Source organism: Crocuta crocuta, unplaced genomic scaffold (genome assembly GCF_008692635.1).
Source record: "Crocuta crocuta isolate KB4526 unplaced genomic scaffold, BGI_CrCroc_1.0 scaffold762, whole genome shotgun sequence".
NCBI classification, from domain to species: Eukaryota; Metazoa; Chordata; class Mammalia; order Carnivora; family Hyaenidae; genus Crocuta; species Crocuta crocuta.
In genome coordinates, this window is record NW_027529524.1 from 257,541 (window position 1) to 284,332 (window position 26,792).

General features: G+C 45.8%; 3 protein-coding genes and 2 non-coding genes across 11 annotated transcripts; 1 reads left to right on the forward strand and 4 right to left on the reverse strand.

Moving 5' to 3' along the window:
• Nucleotides 1–179: 179 nt before the first annotated feature.
• On the reverse strand, nt 180–12,009 carry DDX39B (DExD-box helicase 39B). The gene is made up of 12 exons (XM_077760871.1): nt 11,905–12,009; nt 10,333–10,675; nt 9,214–9,341; nt 8,835–8,927; nt 5,866–6,049; nt 3,992–4,333; nt 3,566–3,701; nt 2,120–2,252; nt 1,276–1,385; nt 1,033–1,177; nt 741–888; nt 180–404 (listed from the first exon to the last, which is right to left on the reverse strand). The coding sequence occupies exons 2-12, from the start codon at nt 10,541–10,543 to the stop codon at nt 388–390; spliced, it is 1,647 nt and encodes a 548-aa protein (XP_077616997.1). The 5' UTR covers nt 10,544–10,675; nt 11,905–12,009; the 3' UTR covers nt 180–387.
• Nucleotides 5,737–5,813, reverse strand: LOC144229022 (small nucleolar RNA SNORD83). The gene has a single exon (XR_013334331.1). It is a non-coding gene; the product is annotated as a small nucleolar RNA SNORD83 (small nucleolar RNA).
• LOC144229020 (small nucleolar RNA SNORD83) lies at nt 11,087–11,164 on the reverse strand. Its single transcript, XR_013334330.1, has one exon. It is a non-coding gene; the product is annotated as a small nucleolar RNA SNORD83 (small nucleolar RNA).
• Nucleotides 12,010–13,502: 1,493 nt separating the features above from the next.
• Nucleotides 13,503–16,551, reverse strand: ATP6V1G2 (ATPase H+ transporting V1 subunit G2). 4 transcript variants are annotated; one of them, XM_077760886.1, is made up of 5 exons: nt 16,336–16,547; nt 15,984–16,057; nt 15,266–15,366; nt 14,545–14,667; nt 13,503–13,806 (listed from the first exon to the last, which is right to left on the reverse strand). In XM_077760886.1, exons 1-5 carry the CDS (start codon nt 16,386–16,388, stop codon nt 13,765–13,767), a joined length of 393 nt encoding a protein of 130 aa, XP_077617012.1. In that variant the 5' UTR covers nt 16,389–16,547; the 3' UTR covers nt 13,503–13,764. The 4 variants fall into 4 exon arrangements, with proteins under 4 accessions (XP_077617012.1, XP_077617011.1, XP_077617014.1 ...); XM_077760885.1 differs by having other exon boundaries at nt 13,503–14,667; nt 16,336–16,551; XM_077760888.1 differs by having other exon boundaries at nt 13,503–14,667; nt 15,953–16,057; nt 16,336–16,551.
• On the forward strand, nt 16,069–26,214 carry NFKBIL1 (NFKB inhibitor like 1). Of its 4 annotated transcripts, none has more exons than XM_077760878.1 (4): nt 16,069–16,155; nt 17,263–17,539; nt 25,001–25,222; nt 25,402–26,214. In XM_077760878.1, exons 2-4 carry the CDS (start codon nt 17,275–17,277, stop codon nt 25,986–25,988), a joined length of 1,074 nt encoding a protein of 357 aa, XP_077617004.1. In that variant the 5' UTR covers nt 16,069–16,155; nt 17,263–17,274; the 3' UTR covers nt 25,989–26,214. The 4 variants fall into 4 exon arrangements, with proteins under 4 accessions (XP_077617004.1, XP_077617005.1, XP_077617003.1 ...); XM_077760879.1 differs by lacking the exon at nt 16,069–16,155 and adding an exon at nt 16,616–16,666; XM_077760877.1 differs by lacking the exon at nt 16,069–16,155 and adding an exon at nt 16,726–16,878.
• The last annotated feature ends 578 nt before the right edge of the window (nt 26,215–26,792 follow it).

Sequence of the window (26,792 nt, forward strand, 5' to 3'; positions counted from 1 at the left end):
AGCCATGGTCTCTGCAGGTGTCTTCTCAGTCACATCCCCCCACCTTTATTCCCTCCCCACTGACCTGGGCCCCACAGTAGGGCACACAGTACCTTATAGAAATATACACTGAATCATGGCCTAACTTCACGCCAAATCCAATAAAGGGATGGAGCATTTACAGACACCACAGACGCATGTGTTTTTTAGTTTTGTTAAAAAAAAAATTCAGACAATTCAGGAAATAGAGGAGTTTAGGGAGTGGTGGTGATGCAAAAGGGGGAAGTCGTGGGGTAGGGGTTGGGGGTTGCCAGGGTAGGTGGCAGTAGTGTCTCCTTCACCCCCATGCCTGCTGTCATCTCCTGAAGAGGGACAGACTGTCACATTCCAAAACGATGGGTGAGTCCTCTACCGCGTCTGTTCAACTGAAGAGAAAACATGGCACAATTAGAATTTCTAAGACATGGAAGTGGCAAGGCTGACAGAAACCACCCCCCGCCCAATACATGCAGATGTCTGTGTAGTTTATAAGTACAGAGGACTGGGAGTGGGGAAAGAGACATAATTTGTCATGAGAAAGAGACCCCACATAGAGCTCAACTACACATCTCAATAAGGGCATCAAGATGAGGTCACATGAGCTTGTCAATTGCTGGTTATGCACCAGAGACCTTATGTACATAATGGGATTTAAAACAAACACACTAAGGAACAAGGAGACTGAAAAACTGAGGAGCCAGTCTCACGAGGCCAATACTCACTGTAGGAGGAAATGTCTATCTCATCAGGCAGCTCACTAATATTGACTTCAAAACGATCCTGCACGTCATTGAGGATCTTGGCGTCATTTTCATCTGACACAAACGTGATGGCCAAGCCCTTGGTGCCAAACCGGCCTGCTCGAGCCACCTGGAAGGAGACAGAGGGTGGCACTGGGAAGACCCCAAAGTAGGAAGACACCCAAAATAGAAGGGATGAAGATGTAAGGTATGAAGACAGAAAATCAGGGGGTGGGAGGAGACACTGGGATGCCCGTGTGGGTGTGCTGCTTACCCGATGCAGGTAGGTGTCAGAATCCTCAGGCATGTCATAGTTGAAGGCAATGTTCACCCGCTCAATGTCCATGCCTCGGCCAAAAAGGTTGGTGGCCACAAGAATTCGTCGTTGAAAATCTTTAAACTGCTGATACCGAGAAAGCCTTTGTGAGAAAGGAAATTAGAAAAATGTTGAGTCCTTTCTCTCAATGGTCTCTTTTCCTTCCCAAGGACACAAAACATCTTTCCATCTCTGACTCACCTCTCCTCCTGGGGCATCCCTCGGTGGATGGCAATGGCTGGGAAGTTCTGCTCCACTAAAAGCTGGGCCAGGGCAATGCAACGCTGCACAGATTTCACAAAGATCACCACCTGTGTGTGGAGAGTACGGGGATGTGGGCCCGTGTGGAATATGAGAGAGATTACATGCAAGGAGGATTTTCAGTAACTACACTCTTCTAAAGGAATTCCTCCTAGTCCATCCCATATATTCTTCTGTTCTAAATATAACCTAGCCTTTCTCTCTCAGCTTTGATTTCTCCTGAGCAGCCATGCTGCAGAGAAGGTACAGAGAATAACCAAAACGACCAGGTGTGTTGAGAGACAAGAATGAGGCTACCTCATGAGAAAGTGGTAAAAATTAAAACTAAGTCTGAAAAGACCATGACCAATATTTCCTCCTCATCAAAAACATCAAACATAAGCATTTTACCTTAATTTTAGAAAGTTTTTGGTGCAAATAAACCACACAAGTGATGGAACGCTTCTTCTTGGTAAATAGCACAAGAAACAAATTTAAGAACCCAACAAACCCAAGCTACTTTGGAACTTTTAGAAGATTAAATCCCCTCAAGGATTTTCTTCATTGAGATTTTTAATTACTAAATACCGGCTGTGACAGCCATGGAACAGAAACGCAGCTGTTCCCACCTTGTTCGTGCTCAGCCCCAAAAGACATTCTCACTTAAAAGAATTTCATTAAAAGACAATTTCTCCACCATTCTCTCACATCACATGGGTCATATCCTCAATTAAAGGGTACTTAACCAGGTTTCTGCTACAGTTGGAGACGTGCTCATCCCCCTACTGGACCTTGAACAACTGACCTGATTGAACTCAAGGACATCGAGAAGGTCAAAGAGCTTCCGGTTCTTCTCGTTGTCCTTCAGTTTCACGTAGTACTGCTGCAACCCATGCAGCGTCAGCTTCGTCTCATCATCCNGGGTGGAGGAACTTGATCTCCAATACACCCCATGGGGGGGATGGGGAGAAGAGAGAAGATTGAAAACCCCACCACATCCCCAAAAACACCCCCATTTTAATGTGGTCTCTTCCACATTAGATCTAATTTCCTTCCTATCAAGTCTTAAGAATGCCCAACTACAAACTGTCATGGGAAGGGAAATTTGCAGGGAGGTAAAGGATCAGTGAGACCACACAATGGCAAGATGCCATTACTCAAAGGGCAGTGGTAGAGGAAAGAAAACAATGGGAGATGATCCCCAAAGGGCGAATGTGATCCAAATATCAGGGAATTGGTGGGACAGTGACTCAATGTCAGAATAACTCCACCAAAGCTAGTTATAATACAAGAAGGAGGAGAGAAATTGCTCCATTTGAGTATTCTCTCAACTAAGAGAATCATATCCACATTAGGAGGGTGGATATCTGTTAAGATTAGAATGCTACAATGGACATAATCAAAATGCCATAAAAAGAAAAGCATTACTCAAGGTGAGTTAACAACTTGTCCTCCGACCACAAGGGAACAATTTAGATGACACTGGTCTCTAAACTAAGAGTCAAACCAACTACAGTATTACATTGAAGGTACCAATAAATGGTGCTAAGAAGCAAATTCAGAGCGATAAACACTCGTCTTTTTTTTAAAAAAATGCACACACACGCACGCACGCACACTCACAAAACCCTTGAAGGGGAGGAAGGTAGCATAGAAAAATAAAACAACAAATTGACACGACTGCACTCTAAAGCCCAATTTTCCTAGCGCTCTTCACTAACCTGGGGACATAATTAACATGAACACCCAGGGTCCAAGATTTTAGTAAAGGATGTGTGTCACGGGAGAAAACCCAATCCCAGAAAGCTAGCAGGCTAGCTTTCCAAAAAGAAGTTCCATGACCTCCTTCAAATCTAATTCTAGCCTCAAGTATAGCTAAAGTCCGCTAACATCCCATGGGATGGAGCAGTACAAGCTGGGAAAAGAACACACTGCACTACTTATACGACAGGCCCGGTCTAGCTCCAAACCCGAACACCCACCTGGTTACTTCCAAGTGGAGCTCCTCACTTTACCTTTCCCACATCCCTCTCCTCTGAGTATTAAAAAAAATTGTCTTAAAAAAGAAAAAAAAAATCTACCCCCCCTTTCGGGACACCCCTCCCCCCAACACATATTGGGGGAAATGGGGAGCACGGCACGCCTTGGATTCAGGAAAAAAACCGGGAACGGAAAAAGAGGCTGGTTTGGTCCTCAGCTTCCTGGTCAGGTTTCCCCGCGGCCTCCGCTGCCGCCATCCACCGCTGGGTGCCGTCCGCATTTCCCCCGCCGCTCCACGGTGCTTCTCCGCTGCCGGCTCACATCAACCGAGCTTCCAGATGGGTGCGAGGAGGTATGGATGGTAAGGAGTAAGGGATCGGGGACTGAGGTGCCAAAGGCCCCCACCCCTGGAGGTGGGGAGGGAGCGGATTCATTTGTGCTGTTTGCTCTTCTTTTGGACATGCCCTGCCATCTGTCTGTCCCTCTCTTGCTCTCCTGCCACCGGGAGGTTATGAGTTTTGGGGAGCAGAAGGCTCCAACTGTGTGCTCGATGCCACCTTGAGGGTGCGTGGCTGTAAAGGGGTGTGTAGGAGACGATGGGTGGGTGGTAGGGCAGAAAATGCTGCCCTCCCCCCAAAAATAAGAAGAGGTTCAAAAATGCTGTGATGAAAAAAACGGTCGAACACTACCCGCTCTCAAGTTAACCCGACCAAGTCTTCCGGAGTTTCCCTGGCGCCCGCGCAGACCCTAACACTAGCTGTCTCTGCCTCTATGTGTCTCTTCAAGGAGTCATCACTCCCAGATGGGCACGTGCCCCCTTCTTGGCACTTGAAGGACAAAGGAGTCTGGAGGAAGAGGGCGCGGAAGGGGAGGAGGCAGTGGGCGGGGAGTGGAGGGAGAGAAGGTAGAAGGGTATTTACGTCTTGCATGAACTTGCGGCAGACTGGACGGATCTCTTTGCTCAAGGTAGCACTGAACATCATGACCTGCTTCTCATGTGGGGTCATGCGAAAAATTTCCTGGACATCCCGACGCATGTCTACAAGAGAAAAGGAAAAAGATTATAGGAGCAAAGCAGCATACGTCATACACAAAAACCAGAGACTGCCCAATGAGGTAATGGCTGCTGGAAATGGGTAAGCTTTGTCTCAGGTCTCCATTTATTCCAACCATACAATCACATCCACTGTAATAACACAATGGAAATAACACATAGTGGAATCTGAAATAAAGACTCAGATTCCAGCTCTGTTTTAACCAGGCAGGAAATGAGATGAAAAAAAACCCCAAAGCTCACAATTATGATACAGAGATAAAGCCCACTGCAGAGGCTCAGATGCATAAAATCCTTAAGAAGCTCTTTACAAGGTCCTTCTCCCTTTCTCCCCTCACCCCAGCTGTCTAATAATATTACGTACCCAGTTACACTCTAGTTGTCAGAGTCCCTTCCATGGCTCCTCTAGATCACACCTTCCTATCCAGCCAGGCAATTAAGACATCTCTACCTGGAGCCCATCTTATAGCTCACATTAAAATAGTCAAAGATCATTTGGAATGACTTGCCCCTGGGGCTACACCATCCCGACTCTCTCATCTACTAAGTGTGGGTCTCACAAACAATTTTCCTTTCTTAACCCCACGCGACACACTGGAATACAGAAAATCCCCATAAACTCTCCATATTAATCCTAGAACTTAGGTCTAAAGATCTATTCATCTATAAACTGATAAATGCTGCACAGAGGATGCCAGGGAGTAAACAGCCTTCTTCCTTCAGTTAATTACCCCACCCCTGACACCCAGTGTAAGAATCCCCAAAGGAGAGAACTGTGGCGTGGGTGAGGTCTGAGGATCAGCAAAACTGGGGCGCCTGGGTGGCTCAGTCGGTTAAGCGCCCGACTTCGGCTCAGGTCATGATCTCACGGTTTGTGGGTTCAAGCCCTGCATCACATTCTATGCTGGCAGCTCAGAGCCTGGAGCCTGTTTCGGATTCTGTGTCTCCCTCTCCCTCTGAACCTCTCCTGCTCATGCTCTGTCTCTCTCGGTTTTAAAAGTAAATAAACTTTAAAAAAAAACTTTAAGTGGGGCGCCTGGGTGGCTTAGTTGGTTAAGCATCCGACTTTCGCGTAGGTCATGATCTCGCGGTTCGTGGGTTCGAGCCCCGCGTCGGGCTCTGTGCTGACTGCCAGCTCAGGGCCTGGAGCCTGTTTCAGTCTGTGACTCCCTCTCTCTCTGACCCTCCCCTGCTCACGCTGTCTCTCTCTCTCTCCTAGAAATAAATAAAAAATATTAAAAACAAAAACAAACAAAAAAACCTTTAAGATCAGCAAAGCCACTCCTCTCAAAGAAAAAGAAACCTCTATCACAGAAAGGACAAAACACACTTCTCCTTGCTCACCAAAGTTGCTTAAAAAGCCTAATAAAAATCGACAGGGGAGCCAGAGCCATCAGTCATGGGTGATAGATGAAGAGTCGTCCCAGCACTAAAGTGCTCCTGAATCAAAAAAACATCATTTGGCTCTAAAGGGCAACTCCCTGATCACCAGCCCCCATGCCAGCACTGCCACTCACCGAGCTGTTCAAGCATCTTATCACATTCATCCAAGATAAAATGTTTAATGTGTTTGAGATTAAGGCTCTTATTTCGAGCCAGGGCTAGGATGCGGCCAGGGGTCCCCACGACGATATGCGGGCAGTTTTTCTTCAGCACCTCTTCATCCTTCTTGATAGACAGACCACCAAAAAACACCGCGACCTGTAGTAACCCAGAAGATAACAGTGTCTCACAGGAAGGAAAGAGTCCAATCTTCCCATAGTTTCCATCCTTTCAGTTTAATCTAAATGAACTTAAGAGTGTTTCAAAGCTAAAAGGAACACCAAAGATCACTTAATCTAAAATTCTTATTACATCCCCCAAACACTAAAGTTAAGAAACAAAAGTGACTTGCCCAGAGTTATGTGGCTAATTGAGAGCATCAGGACTAGAATTTTCTCTGACAATGTAATAATCTTCCTTCCCATGATGCTATGGCCACACTTCATTGTAAGAATAAGGACAGCCAGAAATCACCAGAGTGTAAAGCACCATGAAAAGCTCATGGAACGTCGTTTCCTAACTGAACTCAGACCTTTAAATGCCTCTGCACAAACGTTATTGCTAAACACATTACTCCATGTTATAAACATTAAAGAAGTATCCGTTGAGGATCTAGGCCTTACTACAGGATCACGTGACACCAAAAACTGCTTTCTAGTTTCAAGGAGAGAAGATCAATTACAGAATCAGACTGTCACAATGAAACTAAAGTCACTAATTACAGAACCAAATCTGCATCAAAACAGGAGGTACACAGCATATCAACTAGGAAGAATTCTTGCCAAAAATGTTTAACTTCAGTCAGCTGAGCTTCCAAATTAATATTTCAGTTAAAGGAAATACTGAAGGAAAGAACAAGTTAAACAATCCCGTAACGGAGTAACCAGACAAATCCAGAGATAGGGTATTCTGTAAAACTAACCACCACCTCTTGAACAAATCACTTTAGCACAATTTTGAACAAAAGAATTATGTCGTGACAATTTGCATTTGATCTTGACACCAACAATATTCTCTTTTGAGGTGCCTGGTTGCCTCAGTCAGAAGAACATGCAACTTGATTTTGGGCTCCTGAGTTTAAGACACACACTGGGCATAGACATTACTGAAATAAACTTAAAAAAAGAAAGAAAAAAAAAAAGAATGTTGTCTTTTGAGCCACAGGAGCTAACGAGCTGGACCTATAGAGGAGAAAGTGCAATTCTAGCTCACTAATAAGCCCAACAATAAATGTCTCCACTCCTAACAATGGAAACCATTTTCTGGTTTTCAACTTTTAGAATCAACCAGCAGCAAGACTGCTCCAGTGAAAGAACAAAAAGTAAATACTAACGATACTAACAATGTAGAACAGAGGTATGTCACACATATATAGCATTTACATTACTTTTAAAAAATTAAAATTTTCAAACAACAAACTCATCTCTCATGAAAAGATTGAGAGAACAGTGCCTAATAATTCGTGTCACAGAGCCATTAGGGGAAAAAAGCAAAAAAGGTTAACTAGTGATTACCTTCTGTGAAGTGCAGAGACAGGAGAACCCAAATCTTTTTGTTACGGAACCTTTTAGATTACTCAAAACATGTTTATCACACAGATACTGCTGTTGCTATTCTGGTTTTTAAGTGAACTATTTTTTGTTTGGCACTATGACTCAAAACATTCCCAGTTCCTTTAAAACATAAAATAGTAAGTAACGGGAAAATCACAACAATCCAAACAAAAGTACTGTTCTTCACCACATCCTAGGAAGTTATACACATCAATGCTTCTCAAACTCCAATTACCTGGAGATCTTGTTTAANGACGATACTGACAATGTAGAACAGAGGTATGTGTCACACATATATAGCATTTACATTACTTTTAAAAAATTAAAATTTTCAAACAACAAACTCATCTCTCATGAAAAGATTGAGAGAACAGTGCCTAATAATTCGTGTCACAGAGCCATTAGGGGAAAAAAGCAAAAAAGGTTAACTAGCGATTACCTTCTGTGAAGTGCAGAGACAGGAGAACCCAAATCTTTTTGTTACGGAACCTTTTAGATTACTCAAAACATGTTTATCACACAGATACTGCTGTTGCTATTCTGGTTTTTAAGTGAACTATTTTTTGTTTGGCACTATGACTCAAAACATTCCCAGTTCCTTTAAAACATAAAATAGTAAGTAACGGGAAAATCACAACAATCCAAACAAAAGTACTGTTCTTCACCACATCCTAGGAAGTTATACACATCAATGCTTCTCAAACTCCAATTACCTGGAGATCTTGTTTAAATACATATTCATACTCAGTAGGTCTGGGGTGCTTCCCACATAATCTGCATTTCCATCAGGCTTCCAAATGATACTGAAACTATGGGTTTGGAAACCACACTATAAAAACCAAGGTTATAGATGGAAAACAACCCAAGCCTATTCTGTTGTGGTCACCAAATGCCTTTCAATTTTCTGTCCTTTTCAAGAATCCTCAAAATTCACACACCACACTAGAGATGTTTTGGAGCTTCCAGCTTCTCTTGCCACACACCCCAGAATTCTCAAACTCAACCAAAGCACAGTGAAATCATTCAAAGTCAATGTAAAGAAGTAGTAAACAAAAGCGTGGTCTCCTGGAAAGCACCCTCCATAGCCTAACCATGCAGTCTCCTGCCACACAGGTATATTAACACAGTGTGTTAAAAACCAAGGCAAACTAAAGATTTTCCAAAATTAGAGTATAGCCAACCTCTCAAAAATTACAATGTATTCAAATGAACCACAGACTGTAAATCCCTTGCATACCAAAGTCTGCAGAAACTTACCACCAATAACACATAAATGACATTCACGTAAGAGTAATTTAACATCTATGGACATGAAGGTTGCTGATCTACAAGTCTTCAATGCCTCCAACTCCCCACACCCTCACCCTCCCAGATCTCTTACCCTGGCTTACCTTGACATTGGGCATGTATTTAGAGAAGCGCTCATATTCCTTGCTGATCTGAAAAGCCAACTCCCGAGTGTGACACATCACCAGCACAGACACCTTGGGGTGGGGAGAGCAGACAAACAGTATATCCCTTTACTATTCCTTCCAGGAAACGATGGTTACAAAAATACACCGGGATAGATCATAAATGACCTCAATTCCAAGATCTAAATCATTAACAACACAATTACTATGCAATATCCCATATGGCCATCAGACAAAGGTAAGAGAGATCATTTAGCAACAAACTTATGGCTCTGAATGCATCCTGTGGCTGAGGCAAAACACCCTTCTCAAATATTCCTAACCAAAATGTCTTCCACAGCACTTTCCCCAAGTATACCTGTCCAGTAACCGGCTCCAGCTGTTGCAGTGTGGCCAGCACAAACACTGCTGTCTTTCCCATGCCTGACTTGGCCTGGCATAGAACATCCATTCCCAAAATGGCCTGAGGAATGCACTCATGCTGGACTAGAAGGTGGGGAGAGGGGAGAGAGATAAATTAGACTTCGTCAATCTCTAGCAGTAACTCCACAATCTTTTTCACCATTCCAAACCCATTTCTCACCGCTCAATTCTTAAAGGTTCTTATCAACTTCCAGACCCTTTATACCTCTCTGCTCCTTCAAATTCATCCCAAAAGCAGACCTCCCAAGTTCTATGGCCGGTCCCCACCCTCCTAACAACCATCCTGCACCTGCCAACACTTCACCTTTGGTGCTCCTGACTGTTTCTCTTAATCTGTAATCTATTCCCCTTAATCTGTAACAATCCATGGCATCTGAGTGCCTTTCCCAGGCCGTTCCTCCTACTTAGCTTGCCATCTTTAGGCTTAGTAACCCTGGACACAAATGAAGGGCTTGGCAGCTCACTCAAAGAAGCCCATTATACATCAGCCATAAAGACACTAGACACCAGAGTTGGCCTGACCCAATAGAGACTAAAGTCCAACCAGCTTCTCTCTGGAAATTCAAAATTAGAAGCCTAATAACAAAATTAAGAACAAGCAGACAAAGGGGCACCTCTGTGGCTCAATCAGTAAGCATCCAACTCTTGGTTTTGGCTCATGTCATGATCTTGCAGTTCACGGGATCAAGTTCCACGTTGGGCTCTGCACTGACATTGTGGAGGAGATTCTCTCCTCTCTTTGCCCCTCCCTCACTCCTCCTCTCCCCCACCCAAAAAAAATAAACTTAAAGGGAAAAAAGTAGACAAAGAGAAAAACCAGTCATAACAACAAACAGCAGACCTAGAAGTTGCTTTTAGGTCTCTAGCTTTTTCACACTGTCATGAAAGAAAAACCAATCTATTTAAATCTCTCCTAACATTAAAACAGTTCTTGATACTTTATTTTCTGATCTACCCTAAATGAATACGTATTACCTGAGGAGCTGTTTTACACACCTGTTTCTTGTTCCCTTAAAGAACCTAATGAATACTCCAGGCCCAGCAGGAAATTTACCTTCCGATGGATGCTCAAAGCCACAGTCAACAATGGCCCGGAGCAACTCTGGCTTCAGTAGGAAGTCACGAAAGCCAGAGCTGTGGATGGAGACATAGGAGCCCTTGACATCCTTCTTGGCAGGGGCCTCAGCCCCGTCTCCTCCTGCTGCTGTCTCCACCTCATCTTCTTCATAGTCCAAGAGCTCATTGTCCACATCGTTCTCTGCCATTACTGGGCCAGCAGGGGGAGAAGGGGAGGAGTCTCCGGATGGGTTCTCGCAGAGTAAGTGAAAACAAGGGAGGAGAGTGGGGGCTTGAGCAACAGTTTAAAAAAACGAACAACCTAGTTTCTGATAGAAGAGCTAAAAAAAAGAACAAGATGAAAGACTTAGTCGTGAGCAGAGCCTTCACCGCCTCTTTTCCATCCCCACACTTTTCCCACTTTGCCTATACTACGACAGCTTTATCTGGAAAGAAAAGTAACAGGAACACAAAACATAAAAACAAACATAATATAGTGGTCCCAGGTGAGGCGGTTAAGACACAAGTTCCCAAAAGATTAGTTATCAGAGTAGCATAAACCAGGAAGTACGATGGAGAGAACCAGCAACTCTTGATCTATAAGTAACAACAGTGAAAAAAAATACATAATGAAAAGCAAAATGAATCAAGGGAGTGGAGAATGGAGACAAGATAAAGACAAGTCCCGAAAAACTCTCACAGGAAGACTCTGTGCTTTCCTTACATCTCAAGGTGTTGACCCCTAACAAAGCAGCCATCAGTCAAGGGTGATAGATTAAGGTCATCATTGCACAGAGTGCTCACTTCTCAAAATAAAAACATCATGTGGCTGCCATCCACCTCCCACTCCTCAGTAACCTCCTCCTGGTGCTTAACAAATCCCTGTGTAATTAATGTGGGGATTAGGGAGAAGACTAAAAAATGACTAGGTCGGAGACGAATACAATCTCCCCCTTACCATTAATAAGAAAAATGGTATTTGAGATAAACTCTCACTCCAGCTTTAACGCAAACTTTAGTAAGGGGTCTTATCACCCTTCCGTTACTTCTCAGGTGAGACTCCTTTCCGATAAAAACACACTGACATTACGCATAAAGATTTGGAAAATATTCCAAGTAAAGGTTGGTAAATCGAGGTAAGAAAAATCCAACTAGGCCCAGAAGACGGCTCCTCCTCCTATTCCCACCTTGGGCCATTAAGAAGACCCAAAGAAGAGAAGGAATGTGAAAAGAGTCCCGCCCTCCGCAAATGCCCAGGGCCAGAGAGCACCTACCGCTGCCTCTCACCATCACTGGGGCCCCCAAGAAACGAGGAGCCAAGCGAAGGAGCAGGGAGCAAAAGGAACACAATGGCGCTGGTGCCACCATCTTGGATTGGGCCCCCTACCTTCCCCCCCCCCCCCGTAATTATTAAGAGCGCTCAAAAGGGATGCAAGCAATAGAAATAACGACCCATCTAAGCCCCAGGGACCAGACCACAGCCTGTGGAAGCGGTATCAGGAGTCCATGGGACAGGATGGCCGCAGAGAAACGCAGATGGAGGCGGATGATAAAGAAGGCCAAAGCTTACCTGAGCAAGGCGAGCGCATATGGCGGCGGCAACAGCGACGAGAGAGGGAATCTGCCTTCACTTCCGGTTCTCGGCTTCCCTCTCACCCGGGCCTCCCGCCTTCTCGGCTGCCAGCGCGCAGGCGCAAGAGACCGGAAGAAGACCTTTCACGATTCCATAGTTCGGAGCGCTCTGGGGTTGCCTTTAGAAAATGCCTGTGAAATTTTTTTTTAAAAGCCACTTCCAGCTCCACCGCTACCGCAAGTAACAAAGGGCATAAAGGAAACTGGCATCCTCTCCTACTGTTATGTTTTTTCTCGTGCCCTTCTCTACTCCTCACCCCTTCCTTTAGGTTCTTGTCAGGCAGGTCTTCTCTCCGGGCACCCCTCCGTGGGCTCACCGCTCGGGGGAACAAGGGTGGCGGGGACTGAGAGTTCCCACGGGGTCCTTGGCCTGGTAGTCAAGGTGACCCGGGTGCGTCAGCTTTGGAGCTGGGGAACATTGGACTCCAGCTGAGGGAATGGAATGAGTCTGAGCCGCGCGCAGGGGTCCTCCCCTCTACCCTTTACCCTGCAGTGGTGAGAGGTGTTTGTCCAAACCTTTGGCCGCAGTAGTTGATGCCCCAAGGGCCCTGAGGCTGTGGGGCAGAAAATTCGAGTCTGGAAGGTGTTCTGAATCCACTGAGCGGATTCTGCCTCAGGTTTGAAAGAAATGGTGGGGCTTGAGAGTTACATGACGTTATACAAATATTGTTAATTCGACCAGAATGTCTTGAGCCCCGCCTCCAGTAGCCCCATTGTTCAGCTTGATTTTTTTCCTTAATGAAACATTTGATAACCCAGTTTTTGATATGCTACCAAAGTCAGATGTGATGTCAACAAAAATGACAGCAAACGTTCGGCTCTCTACCTGTTACCACAGTTAACCATTTAACACTAAGGAATAGGTACCATTATTCCCATAATGTAACAAACAAAGCAACATGTGCAAAATAACAAAGCTAGTTGTTTAATCTAAACACCCTTTAGTCTCTACGGTATCCTGCCTCCCTACTTAAAGAGTGCGGTTAATAATTACACTATGGATTACCTCATTAGTTCAAGTCTTTGGTGAAGTGGGCATTGTTTTCTGCGGCCAAGAGAAACGGTGATCCAAGGATGGTGTCAGACATAAAGGGCAGTTTTCCCGACTTTTAAGTATCAATTGATTAAACAATATTTATCAACTGTCTACCCTGTGCCAAGTGCTAACTTGGGGACTCACTGATCGCCCCGTCATTACAGGGTTCACGTTCCAGGGAAGACAACATATAAACAAATGTCAAGTAGTAATAAATGCCATGAAGAAAAATAAAGCAAAATAAGGGGCAAAGAGTGCTTGTTCATACATCCCAGCTTTTCTCTATAGTTGCCATCTATAGTTCTCAGGGAAGGGTTTCCAAAGAGGAACCACATATGTTCCTCACTTTAGAGAAACAATAACATACTAGTTGCTTTTGTTTTTCCAACAAGCTTCAAAGGACAGCCCTTTTGGGTATTTGAGGAATACATAAATAAGGAACAAGAGAGTGAATGAAAGTGAGAAATGATGAAGCAAAAGGAAGCTGCTTCACACACCAATTGATTTGCCCATAGGTTTTTTTTTTTTATTATTGACACTTTTTCATTGTTACAAAGGGAAGAGTGTTGAGGATGTAGAAAGGAAGGCCATGCATACAAGGGAACACAACATCACTCTGGATCTCAGGAAGCAGTGGGCATCTGATGGGTCTTTGGGGAGATCAGAAAAGGAAAGAGGGAAGTCCAGTAAAAAGAAAGGCCAATTTAAGACAAAAAGAGAGACTAAGAAATGCAACATCCTCCTGGAACCACAGTAGAGAGGCTAAACAAGGTCTCCATTTCCTTTCCCGGGATCATAAAGTCTCTGGGAAAAGAGAGGTGGGAAGAACCAATTCTTCAGAAAAATTACTAGGTTCACAGAATGAGTTAGTAATATTAGAGAGACATTGACAAATGTGAAGAAACAGTTGTTTTTTGGTTTTGACAGGTGGGCAGGGGGTGGTAATAATACCATAGGGCTGACATTTATTGAATCACAGCTGCTACATGCCAGAAACCATGCTAGGCTCTTTACAGAGTGATTCCTAATCATTGAAGCAGCCCCATAAGGTAGGTATTATTGTTACTACAATCATCATCATCATGCCAGTCTTGCAAAGGAGGACACTGGATATGGGTTAAGTAGCTGTCCTGGGTGCACAGACAGCAAGTGGCAGGGTTGGGAAAGGGACCCAATGTTTCCAGGCTCTGAAGTCAAATTTTTTTTCCATATCCCTACTTCTCCATGCTACAAATTTCACAGAGGGTTTCGGTGAGGGTGACTTGGGAGTTTACAAGTCCCTGTGAAGGTTAAAGAACAGGAAGGAGATTCAGATCTGAGCAAGATACTTATAAATTTCACAGAATTATTGGATCTTGCCCCTAGAATTTCTAGGAAATGGAAAGGAGAGAAAATGGGAAAGAAGCAGTGAAGTTGGTGGGTGGTAATTTTGTTTAGGGGATTTCTTTGAGGAAGGGAACTGGAAGGGAACAGTCAGGTCCTATGTGGATCCTAGGCAGCAATCCGGTAGTTGGGGTGGACCTGGGGCCTGACGTCACAAACCATGCCAAGAAGTTGGGCCAGGACGCGTTCACGGTTTCTCTGCTGGGAGCTCTGCATGCCCTGCACCTGGCGTCTTGTAGCCTGCTCCACCTCAGCAGACAGGTTCCCCTGAGAGCCCATGGCCTGGGGGGGGGGGGGGGGGGNATTTATTTTGAGAGAGAGAAAGAGAGACAGAGTGTGTGTGGGCATGCATGAGCATGGGGGGGGGGGGGGGGGGGGGGAGAAGAGGTGGAAAAGAGAAAAGCAAAAGCAGAAACACAGAAAGAAGGGTCCAGGTATGTGGAGGGAAAGATCCTGGAGCAAGGCTAGGAAGAAAAGTCCTTGCCAAAACCACCCTCATCCCATGGAAATATCCAGACACCAAAGAAAGCAACACAATTCCCTTTCCTTTGAGACTTGACATCCAACTTCATCCTAAAAAAACTGGAAAATCCCCACTACCTCACTACACATGGCCATAAAACTTTGCCTTCCACCCCAAATGACATCATACTCCACACAGATGGTGGCAATTCCCCCTCCCCCACAAACCATATAAGTCTTTCAAAACTCTCAGATTCTCTTACATATCACATATCTTGATCAATAACATGGTTCCTACCAAGGGTCTCCTTCAGTCCTTTACCACCTTATTTTCTTTTAGGGTCATCCCATACACACATCGTCAGATACACCTACCAACTTCCACCCAGGATCCCATCTCAACTCTCCCACAACGCACCGCCTGCTGCTTGCTCTGGAATTCCTGTTCCCGCTCCCGACGGTACTGCTCCACCTCCATCTGTGCCTCCTCCTTTGCCTGCTTCAGACGCCGGGCCTTCCCTGGAAGTAGAAGAATAGATAGGGGGTGGGAGTAGACCCCCTCACAAAATGTGATACTAGGAGTCATTCCTTTCCAGAACATTTTTCTGCCTTCTCTCAGCCAACCAGGTGCTAGATTCTAACACCCACCCTCGTAATCAGCCCCCGAAAATCATCCTCCTAATCAGCCATCCCAACAGCATCAGCTTTCTCCCTCCGCCCCATCCCAAGGACTCAAATGTTTGCTGTCCCCTCGCACCCCAATTTTCTTTCCAGACTCCTAAGGGAGAGAAAAGGGAACTCACTCTTTCTGGCATCTGCCACCTTCTCAGCCGCCCGCTTCTCAGCTTGCAGGAGCTGCTGGATACCCTGAGACTGACTGGCCATTTCTATGGTTATGGCTGATGCTGTTTCGGATGCTACCAAGGTACCAGAAGGCTCCCCCCAACCCCCAACGCACACACACCACCTACTCCTCTTCCTCCAGCTCCTCGCTCCAATCCTCCACTGTCCCTGGGTCTTAGTGCTCCCCCTTTCCGCTAAGCCTGCTGCACCAGGTGTCTCCTCCAAACTGATCCTCCCATGGATGGCTGGTCTCTTCTCCTACCTCCCACACTTGCAATACCCAGAAGGACCACCTGGGAGCAGCAGAGACCAGGCCCAGAGCTGCTCGCTCTCATCACAGCAGGTGCAGGGTTTCCTGGTCCGCCGCCTAGGAACGGGGGGAGGGGCAGAGAGGAGTAAAAAGGAGGCATAGAGGGGTTGAAAAAGGGGGAAGGAAGTCAACATGTGTCGTGTGTTGGGAAAAGGGTATGCTGGGTTTCTCTGAATTCTTCCTACTTCTCTTCCTCTCGTTTTTCTCTCTCCCTCCCTTTTTCATCTCTTTTTCTGTATCTTTCCCAAGTCTAAATTTTCATTTGCCTTGCCCTACTCTTGTTTTTTTAGGTCCCTCACGCGTCTTTTTTGATTTGTCCCAGTTCTTGACCTCACCGTGTTTTTAGTTTTGGTTTTCCATTTTCACCATGATTTTTAATCCTCTTCATCTCTACTGTTTTCTCTCTCTTCTCATCTATTTTTCAACCATCTCCTCTCTTCCCTGTCGGGGGGTGGGGGGAGGCTAAATCTCTAAATCATCGTTTTTACCCTCCCTTGCTCGGTTCCTTTTTCTCGTCTACCGTCCAGTCTTATCGTTTCCGGCGGACCCTTTACCTTAACTTCCCCTAGTTTCCCCCCGGAGGCCAGACTGAGGGAACACCACCCCCCTCCCCGTTCCCCTCCCGTCCCCTCGGAGCGAGACGACATCCGGTAACGTGCCTTCCAAGTGCGTTTCCGCCCTTTACCTGCGTCTCGACTTGCGCCATTTCCGCCAGCCTACTGTCTCCGCCCTTCCCGCCTCCCTTCTTGCGACCGTCTTAAACACAGGCCTCGGGCCTACAGCTCTGGGGGTACTTAGGGGGGCGGGGGGGGGCAGGTCTGATGAGTAACCCCTCCCCCCAGGTCCCAGAGGGAGAAGCCTCCACATCTGTCTGCCGGGTACATTATATAAAATTTCTAGATCATTATTTTGAAATTGTCTGTGACTTTTAAATTCAGATTTCTGTTGATATAAATGTCCCTCATCATTATTTGTCTTTTTCAAAGTCCCGTATTAAAACTTATCTGGGCTAGTGAGCCTCAAAAGCAATTATTTACCATTTTCTCAGATTTTACATTAAAAGTATCTGTGACCCAAACTCCCTTCAAAACTGTTTTCAAACCTGTCATCTGGTTAAGGGATGAGCGTTAGGATAGGCCTCATCTGTTCCCGAAGATGTAAAAAGAAGGGGAACCGAAGGGAGGAACAAGATGGACTGTCAGGGATGGGGGAGGGACTAGCAAGGCTGGGGCCCTGACTGCTGCCTTTTTTTCCTTCCTCAGCCCAAGACTTCCATGGCCTCCACTTCCCGCCGCCAACGCCGAGAGCGTCGTTTCCGTCGTTACTTGTCTGCAGGACGGCTGGTCCGGGCCCAGGCCCTCCTCCAGCGACACCCGGGCCTTGATGTAGACGCTGGACAACCCCCACCACTGCACCGGGCCTGTGCCCGGCACGATGCCCCCGCCCTGTGTCTGCTTCTTCGGCTTGGGGCTGACCCTGCCCACCAGGACCGCCACGGGGACACGGCGCTGCACGCTGCTGCCCGCCAGGGCCCTGATGGTGAGTTTGCCTGGTGGGGAACAAGGTCATGAGCGGGAAGGCGATGAAGGCCAACATTTGAAAAATAAGCTAGTGATTCGGAGGAAGGTAGCTCTCCACATTGACATGTGGCAGTCATTTGTGCCTTTAGGTTACTGAGCTACCATTCATTCTCTGAAGAGCCCAGCATTCTTGAAATAGCAACTTCAATTTTCACATCTTTCTAGATTAGTAGCTACTCTGTGTCTTGACTGGTTGTTTGCCTGTAGTACAAAAAGTAGGATAGAGGGTAGTCTCTGCAGTTAGATTGCCTGGGTTCAAATCCCAGCTCCACATTAACAGCTGAGTATTCTTGGGCAACTTCCTAAACTTCCCTGAGGCTTAGTTTGCCCCCATGCAAAATTAAATAATAACTCTTGCTATATTCCAGCACTTCTCACAAAACCACTCATTTAGTCCTCACAACATGCTTATGTAATTATAAATATTAATATTATCCCCTATTTCTCGGGTGGGAAAACAGCACAGAGAAGTAACTTGCCAGAGTCACCCAGCAACAAAGTGGTAGAGCAGGGATTATAACCCAGGCAGCCTAACTAGACCGTCCGTACTCTTAACGACTGTGTTATCCTGTGTGATATATTGTAGAACTATACAATAATAGTGCCCATGTTCAAAGCACCCAGGCTGTCCTATATGTTTTGAGAATGAACTGACACCGAACATAATTAGAGCACCTGGCCTGAGATAGCATTCAGTAGATTTTGGCCCTTGTTCCTGTTATTAGCAGATCCATACTCCCTTACCCTCAGTTCTGCAACTCAAAACACTAAGAGCCAAACATTTTTTATCAGTCAGCCACCAGACTCGTTTGGAGACAAAACCTAACCTGAACTAAAGTGAGACGATCTGTCATTCATTTTTATCCTACTGATGCCAATATTCACACATTTCACTGCAGAAACATTCAAGGTGTTTGGTTACTGGAGCTGCCCAGGCCTTCCTCCGCTACCTTAGATACAATGTATGTACTTTCAGATCAGCCCTACCAAATCCCAAAAACATCTGAGTTCTGAGAAACCTTTGACACTGAGGGTTTCAGGTGGGGACCTATTGACAGTGGAGGCACCTCTGTAGAGATAATAGCCCTTAGGAAGATAAATCCCTCTAGAGGTTTTCCTTCTAGAGTGAGAACATTAGAGGAAAATCGGGGTTGGGATGAACAACCTTTACTCCGTTTGATTGCTGCTATTACCGTCTTCCAGCTCCCCAAAAGAAACCCCTCTCACCCCAAAAGCTTCTCCCCGTACGGTAAATTTTCAAAATCCCCTTTAATTCCCCTTAACATAATGAGATAGGCTGGCATATTCAGGTTTTTTTGTTAACTAAAAACAAAAAGAGAAGGCTTGAGAAATGCAGGCATCTAATTTGACAGCTCATATTATACACGGCAAGAGAGCAGAGAACCCTGTGGCAGATCCCAGACCTCCTCCAAGTTCAGCCTCTACCACTTGCCAGCTGTGTTAACAGTGACATGTGACTTAACTTCCATGACCCTAATTTGCCTTTTTAAAAATTTTTTATTTTTTTAATATTTTAACTTCTCTCAAATGAAAGTTGTGACAAGTAAATGAGGCAAGCACTTGGCAGGTCTGGTACTCACTAGATGACAAGTATTGTTATTTTTATTCTTGTATTATCCTACTATGGCTTTTTGAGTAATAAAACTATCTCATAGTGTGGCAGGATCTTCTGTTATCATATTGACATCTAAGAGCGTATGGGATTGACACTATTATCCCATTACAGATGAGGAAAGCAGGGCCCAGAAGATTTAGGAACTTACTGAAATCTCGTAACTGACAGGTTGTTGTCTTCCTAAGGGGGACCTGCACTCAGGTCACTCCCAAGCCCTGGTGTCCTCTCAGGCCTTACTTCCTCCTGTTCCCCTGACAGTCCTGCCACCAGGTGGCCCTCTGGCTCTTTGCTAAAATTGCCCTCCTTATTCAGCTTTGAGCTGTTCTGGAGACCATTCTGTCTTTAAATGCAAATATTTTCTTTGAACAGATGAAATGACCCAGGATGCACTGAGGAAGGGAGGTTTTTCCCCCATTCACACATTAGGTGAGGGATGAGGCAGTTTGTGCTGGATTATCTTGACTGTAAGGTCACAACCAATGAGAAGCTTGTGATGGCTTTTGGTAACTTCTTTTTGGGACCCATCACCTCATGAGGAAGTGGTCTTAGTTGCCACAGACCCCCATATAAACACACCTTAGTTGGACAATAACCATTCTCTGTATACAAGAATTAGTGAACACTAAGAAACAGTCTTTGCAAAAATGATTAAGTCCAAAGCCAGCCTGGTTTTTTGTTTGTTTGTTTTGTTTTGTTTTGTTTTTTTAATGTAACATTTACTATACTTCTGCTCTGTGCCAGCAAAGTACCAGACATCTACCACTCATTACTCACTTTGACCTGCACAGTAGGAGTAAGCGGTGGCCCCATTTTGCAGCTAGCTGAGCCATCTGGTTTATGTTCCATTTGCCTTTCAGCCTTACCTACCATGGCACAACCACAAACCTGCAACTCCAGCTACATAGCTCTGTCTTCAGTGACCCCAGGCATGTTTTCACAAGACTGCCTGTCTCTTACTTGCCTTCCCATCCACCTGATTTCCACTTGGCTAGGTTATCCTCCCTTTCCAGCCCAACGTAAGCGCCACCTCCTCCTTAGAGCCCTTTCTGACCACCCTGTCTGCTTTTTGTTTTTGTAATTTTTTTTTAATGCCTGTTTATTTTAAGGCAGAGAACAACGGGGGAGGAGCAGAGAGAGGGGAAGAGAGAGAACCCCAAGCGGACTCCACACTGTCAGCACAGAGCCCAATGTGGGGTCAGTCTCACAGACCGTGAAGTCCTGGCCTGAGCTGAAATCCAGAGTGAGCCACTTAACTGACTGAGCCATCCAGATATCCCCACCGTACCCACTTTTACCTCTTCTTCCTCTGTGCCTCCATCAATCATCACTCAGTATAAACTTCCTATATTGGTGTTTTTAAAAAGCGTGTTATACCAGTTAGTGTGAATGTGCCTTTAAAATAGAAATCATGTCTTTTTATGGAGAGGGGAAGAACAGTGCTGCCATCAGTAAGACACAGAGTGCGTTTTTACTTCACAATTTTTTTCATATAGATTTTTCTCAATATTAAAGTACAACATATTAATTAAAGAACACTGGGAAGTTGATATGTACTGCTAAATTGATGATAAAAGTGGCATTTCAAATCACTGGAGGGTGGTGAGCAATTTTGGAACATTTGGTTCATCTAGGGAAAGGACTCCTACCTCACACCTGACTCAAAAGTAAATTACAGGAGGGGCACCTCAGTGGCTCAGTCGGTTGAGCATCCAACTTCAACTTGTGTCGTGATCTCATGGTTGGTGGGTTCAAGTCCCACGTCAGGCTTTGCACTGGCAGCTCAGAACCTGCTTCAGATCCTGTCCCCCCTCTCTCTGTCTCTCCCCGACTTGTGCTCTCTCTCCCAAAAATAAACATTTAATACATAAATAAATAAATGTAAATAATAGGGGCACCCGAGTGGCTCAAGCAGTTGAGCATCTACCTCTTGATTTCCGCTCAGGTCATGATCCCAGGGTTGTGAGATCAAAACCCATGTCAGGCTCTACAATAAGCATGGAGCCTGCTTAAAGGTCTCTTCTCCCCCTGCCCCTTTCCTCTGCTTGTCCACACCTCTCTCTAAAATTTCTCTCTCTAAATTAAATAAATAATAGCAACTTAGCCTGCTTAAAATTCTCTTTTCTCCCTGACCCTTTCCCCTGTTTGTCCACACTTTCTCTCTCTAAAATTTCTCTCTCATAAATAAATAAATAAAATAAGATAATAGCAGCTTAAATATCTAAGTACAACAGGAAGAGTATGTAACAAATTCATGGGAGGCGTTTCCTCTGGTGATAAGCGGCGGGTGGGGAATAATATTTAGAAGCAATATTAGAGAAAGCTTTAGCTTTATCTATGATATTTTATTTCTTTAATACAAAATAATGTTGCAAAAATGACAGGACAGTAACATACTTTGTAGGAGGAATGGGGGTGCTTATTGTACTATACTTTTTTTTTTTTTGGATTTCTAAAAATAAAAATTAGCAGAAAAAAACATTGGAGAATATTTTTATAATCTTAGAGTGGAGAAAGCCTTTCTAAGGATGAAATAAAGCCAAAAGCAATGAAAGAAAATATTGATACAGATTTAACTACATAAAAACTTTTTAAGGATGGGAGAAAATATTTACAAATATGTGGCACAAGGGGTTGATATCTATAATATATAAAGAGCTCTCATGTCTACATGTATAATATCCAAGGGAAAAGTAGACAAGGAATATGAACAAGTCATTCACAAAAGAGATAAAGAGCGAGAAGCATCTGACTGGCTCAGTTGGTAGAGATTGTGACTCTTGATCTCAGGGTCATGAGTTCAAGCCAATATTGGGTATAGAGATTACTTAAAATAAAATCTTTAAATAAAGAAAGACACAAGGAAAGAAAAAAAGAAAGGAAGAAAGAGTGGGCCAAAACATATTAAAAAAGGAAAAAAGTTAATCTTTTTTTAATCTGTCAGATGAGCAAAATTAAAAGAGTGGGTTGCTGATACTCAACTTTGGTAAAGGACGACACAGGCGCTCATATTCTATGTAGGGATGTACATTGGCACAAATTTGAGAGCAATTCAGTAAAATCGCACGTGTTCTTTGACTCAGAAATTCCACTTCCGAGAAGCTACCCCACTCCTTGTCCACAGAGACATATGTAGGAGGCTGAACATTTTTGGAAACAAAATCTGTTGACTGGGGGTGGGAGATGTTTGTTTCATATACATAGCGGAACACTACACAGTCATAAAAAAGAATGAGGTAGGCTGTGTATACTCTTGTGGAAAAATACAAATGAGACGTTAAGTGAAAACAGCAAGTTGCCAAACAATAGATATAGCGTGGTTATATACTTCTGATAAAAGTTGCCCCACATATGCATTTATATACACCAGGACAGGACTGGAAGGGACCACAGCAAACGGTTAACAGTGATCAAATTTATTCTTCATCCTTTATAAAGAAAAACATTTTTCACATTAGTTGTATCCCATTTACATTAAAATATTTACCAAGTAAGATTGGAGCACAGTCACCCATAGGCCTACCACACAGAGACTAGAATTTTTACACATTTCCTTCTACTTATTTTTTTAACCATAGGATTTGGCCTCTTTTTTCACATGGTTGTGACTGCATCCTATGTATGATTTTATAGGCAGGTTTGTCCTCACATAGGCATCGTTTTTAGTGGTTATTTAATATGCTGTACCATATTTTACTTGCCATGTTTTATAGTTGGAGGCCTTACTCCTTAAAACCTATGAATTTTAAAACCTCCTATGTGATAGGGGCACATGTACCCCAATGTTCATAGCAGCACTCTCAACAATAGCCAAATCATGGAAAGAGCCTAAGTGTCCATCAACTGACGAATGGATCAGGAAGATGTGGTTTATCTATATGATGGAATACTACATGGCAATGAGAAAGAATGAAATCTGGCCATGTGTAGCAACATGGATGGACCTTGAGGGTGTTATGCTGAGCAAAATAAGTCAGGCAGAGAAGGACAGCTACCATATATTTGCTCGGATAGGAGGATTAGGAGGAACTTAATGGAGGACCATGGGGGAGAAGAAGGGGAAAAATAGTTTGAGAGAGGGAGGGAGGCAAACCATGAGAGACTCTTGAATGCTGAGAACAAACTGAGGGCTGATGGAGATGGGGGAGAGGGGAAGGGGGGTGATGGGCACGGAGGAGGGCACTTGTTGGAATGAGCACTGGTTGTTATATGGAAACCAGCTTGACAATAAACTATTTAAGGGAAAAAAAAACCTCCTATGCAAGTCTGAGCACCCACCCATCCTACGTGCTGTGAACCCTAGTTGGGAATAAACAGTTGAAAAACAGGACCAGGTATTTGCTGGATGGGACAAGTTGGGAGGGCTTGTGACTGGTCACGTCAGTAATAAGTGCCCCCTCCCCTCATCCTGTAGTGATTTGGGCTGGGCGGCACTCAATGATGCACCAAGAGGTGATAGGTGGGGGGTGATGGGCCTCGGCTAGCCAAGGTTGGCCCATTCTGTTTTCCTGCCTTCCTGGCAGTGACAGGACAACCCTTCCCTTGTCCCATCCTTTTGCCACGTGGCCAGTAGTGTCCAGTACCACAAAATAAAGATTTAAGGTTTGCCAGCCCATTTCCTTCTGCCCTAGGGAGAGAAAGTAGGTCCACAGGAAGGGAAGGTACTTCACTCACCTTCCTCTGTCCCAGGAGTGAAGAGGTGCTTGGTGGCCATGGTGGGTGGGCTTGACCAGAAGTAGAGTGTTGGGTTGGTAGTGAAGTGAGCAGCATGGCCTTCTGCTGACGCTAGAGTGAATGCAGTGAGGACTCAGGAAGAGGAGAGTTCAGGAATGTCAGTCCTCTCTTGTTTACCTCAGCCTCCTGTCAGCCAGGCCCTGGGTGGGATGCTCTGTCTCAGCCTTTTCCCGCTGCCCTAGGTCAGTAGTCATTTAGAACAAGCTTACTCTGCTCCTGGGAACATTTCTGTAGCTCAAGCTCGTTGCTGATCTGGACCCTCTACTTCCCAATCCCCCTTCCAGTATGCCCCATGAGACTGGCTGAGAGAAATTCGCCTGAAAACATTTATTTTACTCAGTTAATTGAAAAGCAATGCAAGGGGCACCTGGGTGCCTCAAGTCGGTTAAGCATCCTTCTCTGTTTCTGCTCAGGTCATGATCTCCTGGTTTCGTGAGAGCAAGCCCCACATCAGGCTCTGTGTTGACAGTGTGGAGCCTGGTTGGGATTCTCTCTTTCTCCCTCTCTCTACCCCTTCCCCATTCACACTCCTTCTGTCTCTCTCAAAATGGGTAAATAAATAAGAAAAAGAGCTATGTCCAAGGGCACCTATTATTTATTTGTATATCTATAATGGTACAGAGTAAAATATTCAGGTATTTTACCAGTCTGAATTATAGTTTTGGATGAGAAACACACTAAGAGTTATAAAGTGACAATATTTTCTAACTAAAAATTAAATACATAGTTAGGGGTTTTTGACATTGTCCGCGGTGGCTGGAGGCAGGCTAGAAAATGTCATTTAACATAGCAGAACTCCTAGGACACTGAAACGGTTTGTAGGAACACAGGTCAGAGTATTGTAAACTACACACTTAACCACGCATGTGGTAAACTATCAGTAAATGTTTGTCAGTGACCGTGATTTCCCAATACCCAGGAGACTTCCATGTGGGCAACCCTTTCCATTGCTCTAAGACCAAGGGAGTGAGTGACCAGCAGGATTCAAGATGGCAGCCCTGCCAAGGAGTGGGAGTCCCAGCTAATTTCTGCCCACTGCTCTCCCACCAACAGCCTACACGGACTTCTTCCTGCCACTGCTGAGTCGCTGCCCCTCTGCTATGGGAATAAAGAATAAGGATGGGGAGACCCCTGGGCAAATTCTGGGCTGGGGCCCCCCCTGGGATTCTGCTGAAGAGGAGGAAGAAGATGAGGCCTCTAAGGAGCGGGAATGGAGGCAGAAGCTGCAGGGAGAGCTGGAGGATGAGTGGCAGGAGGTCATTGGGAGGTTTGAAGGTAAGGAATCCATTCCCATTCATAGCTGCCCTTCTTCCCTTTGACGGCTTTTCCTGTACCTACCGTATGGGTGCTCCCACTGGCTTCCTGTGCTCCTTCCTCTATACCTCCCTGCCCCTCTTGCCTGTCACCTTCTCATGGCATCTCCCCGACCACACCCATCCTGCCCTCCCAAACAGATGATACTTCCCATGAGACCCAGGAACCCGAGTCCTTCGCAGCCTGGTCAGATCGCCTGGCCCAGGAACATGCTCAGAAGCAGCAGCAGCAGCACGAGGCAGAGGGAGCCCGGCAACCCCCGCGGGCTGAGGGCTCCAGTCACAACTGGCGACAGCAGGAGGAGGAACAGCGGCTCTTCCGAGAGCGAGCCCGGGCCAAGGAGGAAGAACTGCGTGAGAGCCGAGCCAGGAGGGCACAGGAGGCTCGTGGGGACCAAGGGCCAGAGCCGGCCAGGGCTGGGCCCAGGGCAGAGCACCCAAGAGGAGCAGGGAGGGGCAGCCTCTGGCGCTTTGGCGATGTGCCCTGGCCCTGCCCTGGGGGAGGGGACCCAGAGGCCATGGCTGCAGCCCTGGTGGCCAGAGGGCCCCCCTTGGAGGAGCAGGGGGCTCTGAGGAGGTACTTGAGGGTCCAGCAGGTCCGCTGGCACCCTGACCGCTTCCTGCAGCGATTCCGAAGCCAGATTGAGACTTGGGAGCTGGGCCGCGTGATGGGAGCTGTGACAGCCCTTTCTCAAGCCCTGAATCGCCATGCGGAGGCCCTCAAGTGACCCCAGGGAAAGAGTGAGAAACTGCAGGGAGTGCAGCCTTAGGGGCAGGGCAGTAGTAAGGGGCAGGTCAGGGCTGGGGATGACGAGGAAGAAGCTGATGCTGCACCACCGCGAAGCATATGGGGTGGGAGCGAAACTTGTAATGAGTGGGGGTGGGGAGGATATGGGCCACCACCACTGCTCCTTGACTCCTCCATTTCCTAATAAGACCTGGTTCCACATCTCACTCCCGGTGTCTCCTCTGCCTTTTTCCATTGCTGTGGTTTTCATCATACGTGACATCTCCTTTCCCACCCCGCCTGCCAAAAGCCGCAGCTCCTACACACCTACAACACGCACGCACACACTGAGCCATGCCCCCGGCGGGAGGCAGGAAGGCCCTGCTTGCTCACCCTCATGCACAGGCAGCCCTGAAAAGACCCATGTTGCCCACCAGGCTCACTCCCCTCCCTGCGCTGGGCTCCTGCACTCTGCAGACAGTGACTGGAGAAATAGATGTGAACAGAGGCAAAAAAAGGGAACAAAACCAGTTTCCCTCCTCTCCCCAGTTCCCCGACCAGAACCACATCCTCCTCCCCACTTAACACCCCCTTCCTCCAGCACAGGGCTTTCCCTTTGCTGAGTCACTGAACGATCTGAGTTGGGGGCAGCTGAAGCTGGGGGCCATGAGGAGGTTGTGGGAGGATGGGATAGAAGCAGAATGGACAGAGGAAGAGCCCTGTGGGGGAGTGGAATTTCGGTTGCTAAAATTAGGAGCAGGGGAAGGAGGTGGAAAGAGCCAAATTATGTAACCTGGGTTGTCTG

Bases quoted from the DNA above. Each gene is read 5' to 3' on its own strand.
- ATP6V1G2 (XM_077760885.1), bottom strand. From the start codon at position 16,388: ATGAAGAGGATTAAAAATCATGGTGAAAATGGAAAACCAAAACTAAAA. The intron at 16,058-16,335 runs GTGAGGTCAAGA...CCCCGTTCCTAG, and splicing joins AAACCAAAACTAAAAACACG to GCGGCGGACCAGGAAACCCT. The intron at 14,668-15,265 runs GTGCGTTGTGGG...CCCCCCCCCCAG, and splicing joins TCCAGAGCAAGCAGCAGGCG to GCCATGGGCTCTCAGGGGAA.
- NFKBIL1 (XM_077760877.1), top strand. From the start codon at position 16,822: ATGAGTAACCCCTCCCCCCAGGTCCCAGAGGGAGAAGCCTCCACATCT. The intron at 17,540-25,000 runs GTGAGTTTGCCT...TCCCACCAACAG, and splicing joins TGCCCGCCAGGGCCCTGATG to CCTACACGGACTTCTTCCTG. The intron at 25,223-25,401 runs GTAAGGAATCCA...CCTCCCAAACAG, and splicing joins GGTCATTGGGAGGTTTGAAG to ATGATACTTCCCATGAGACC.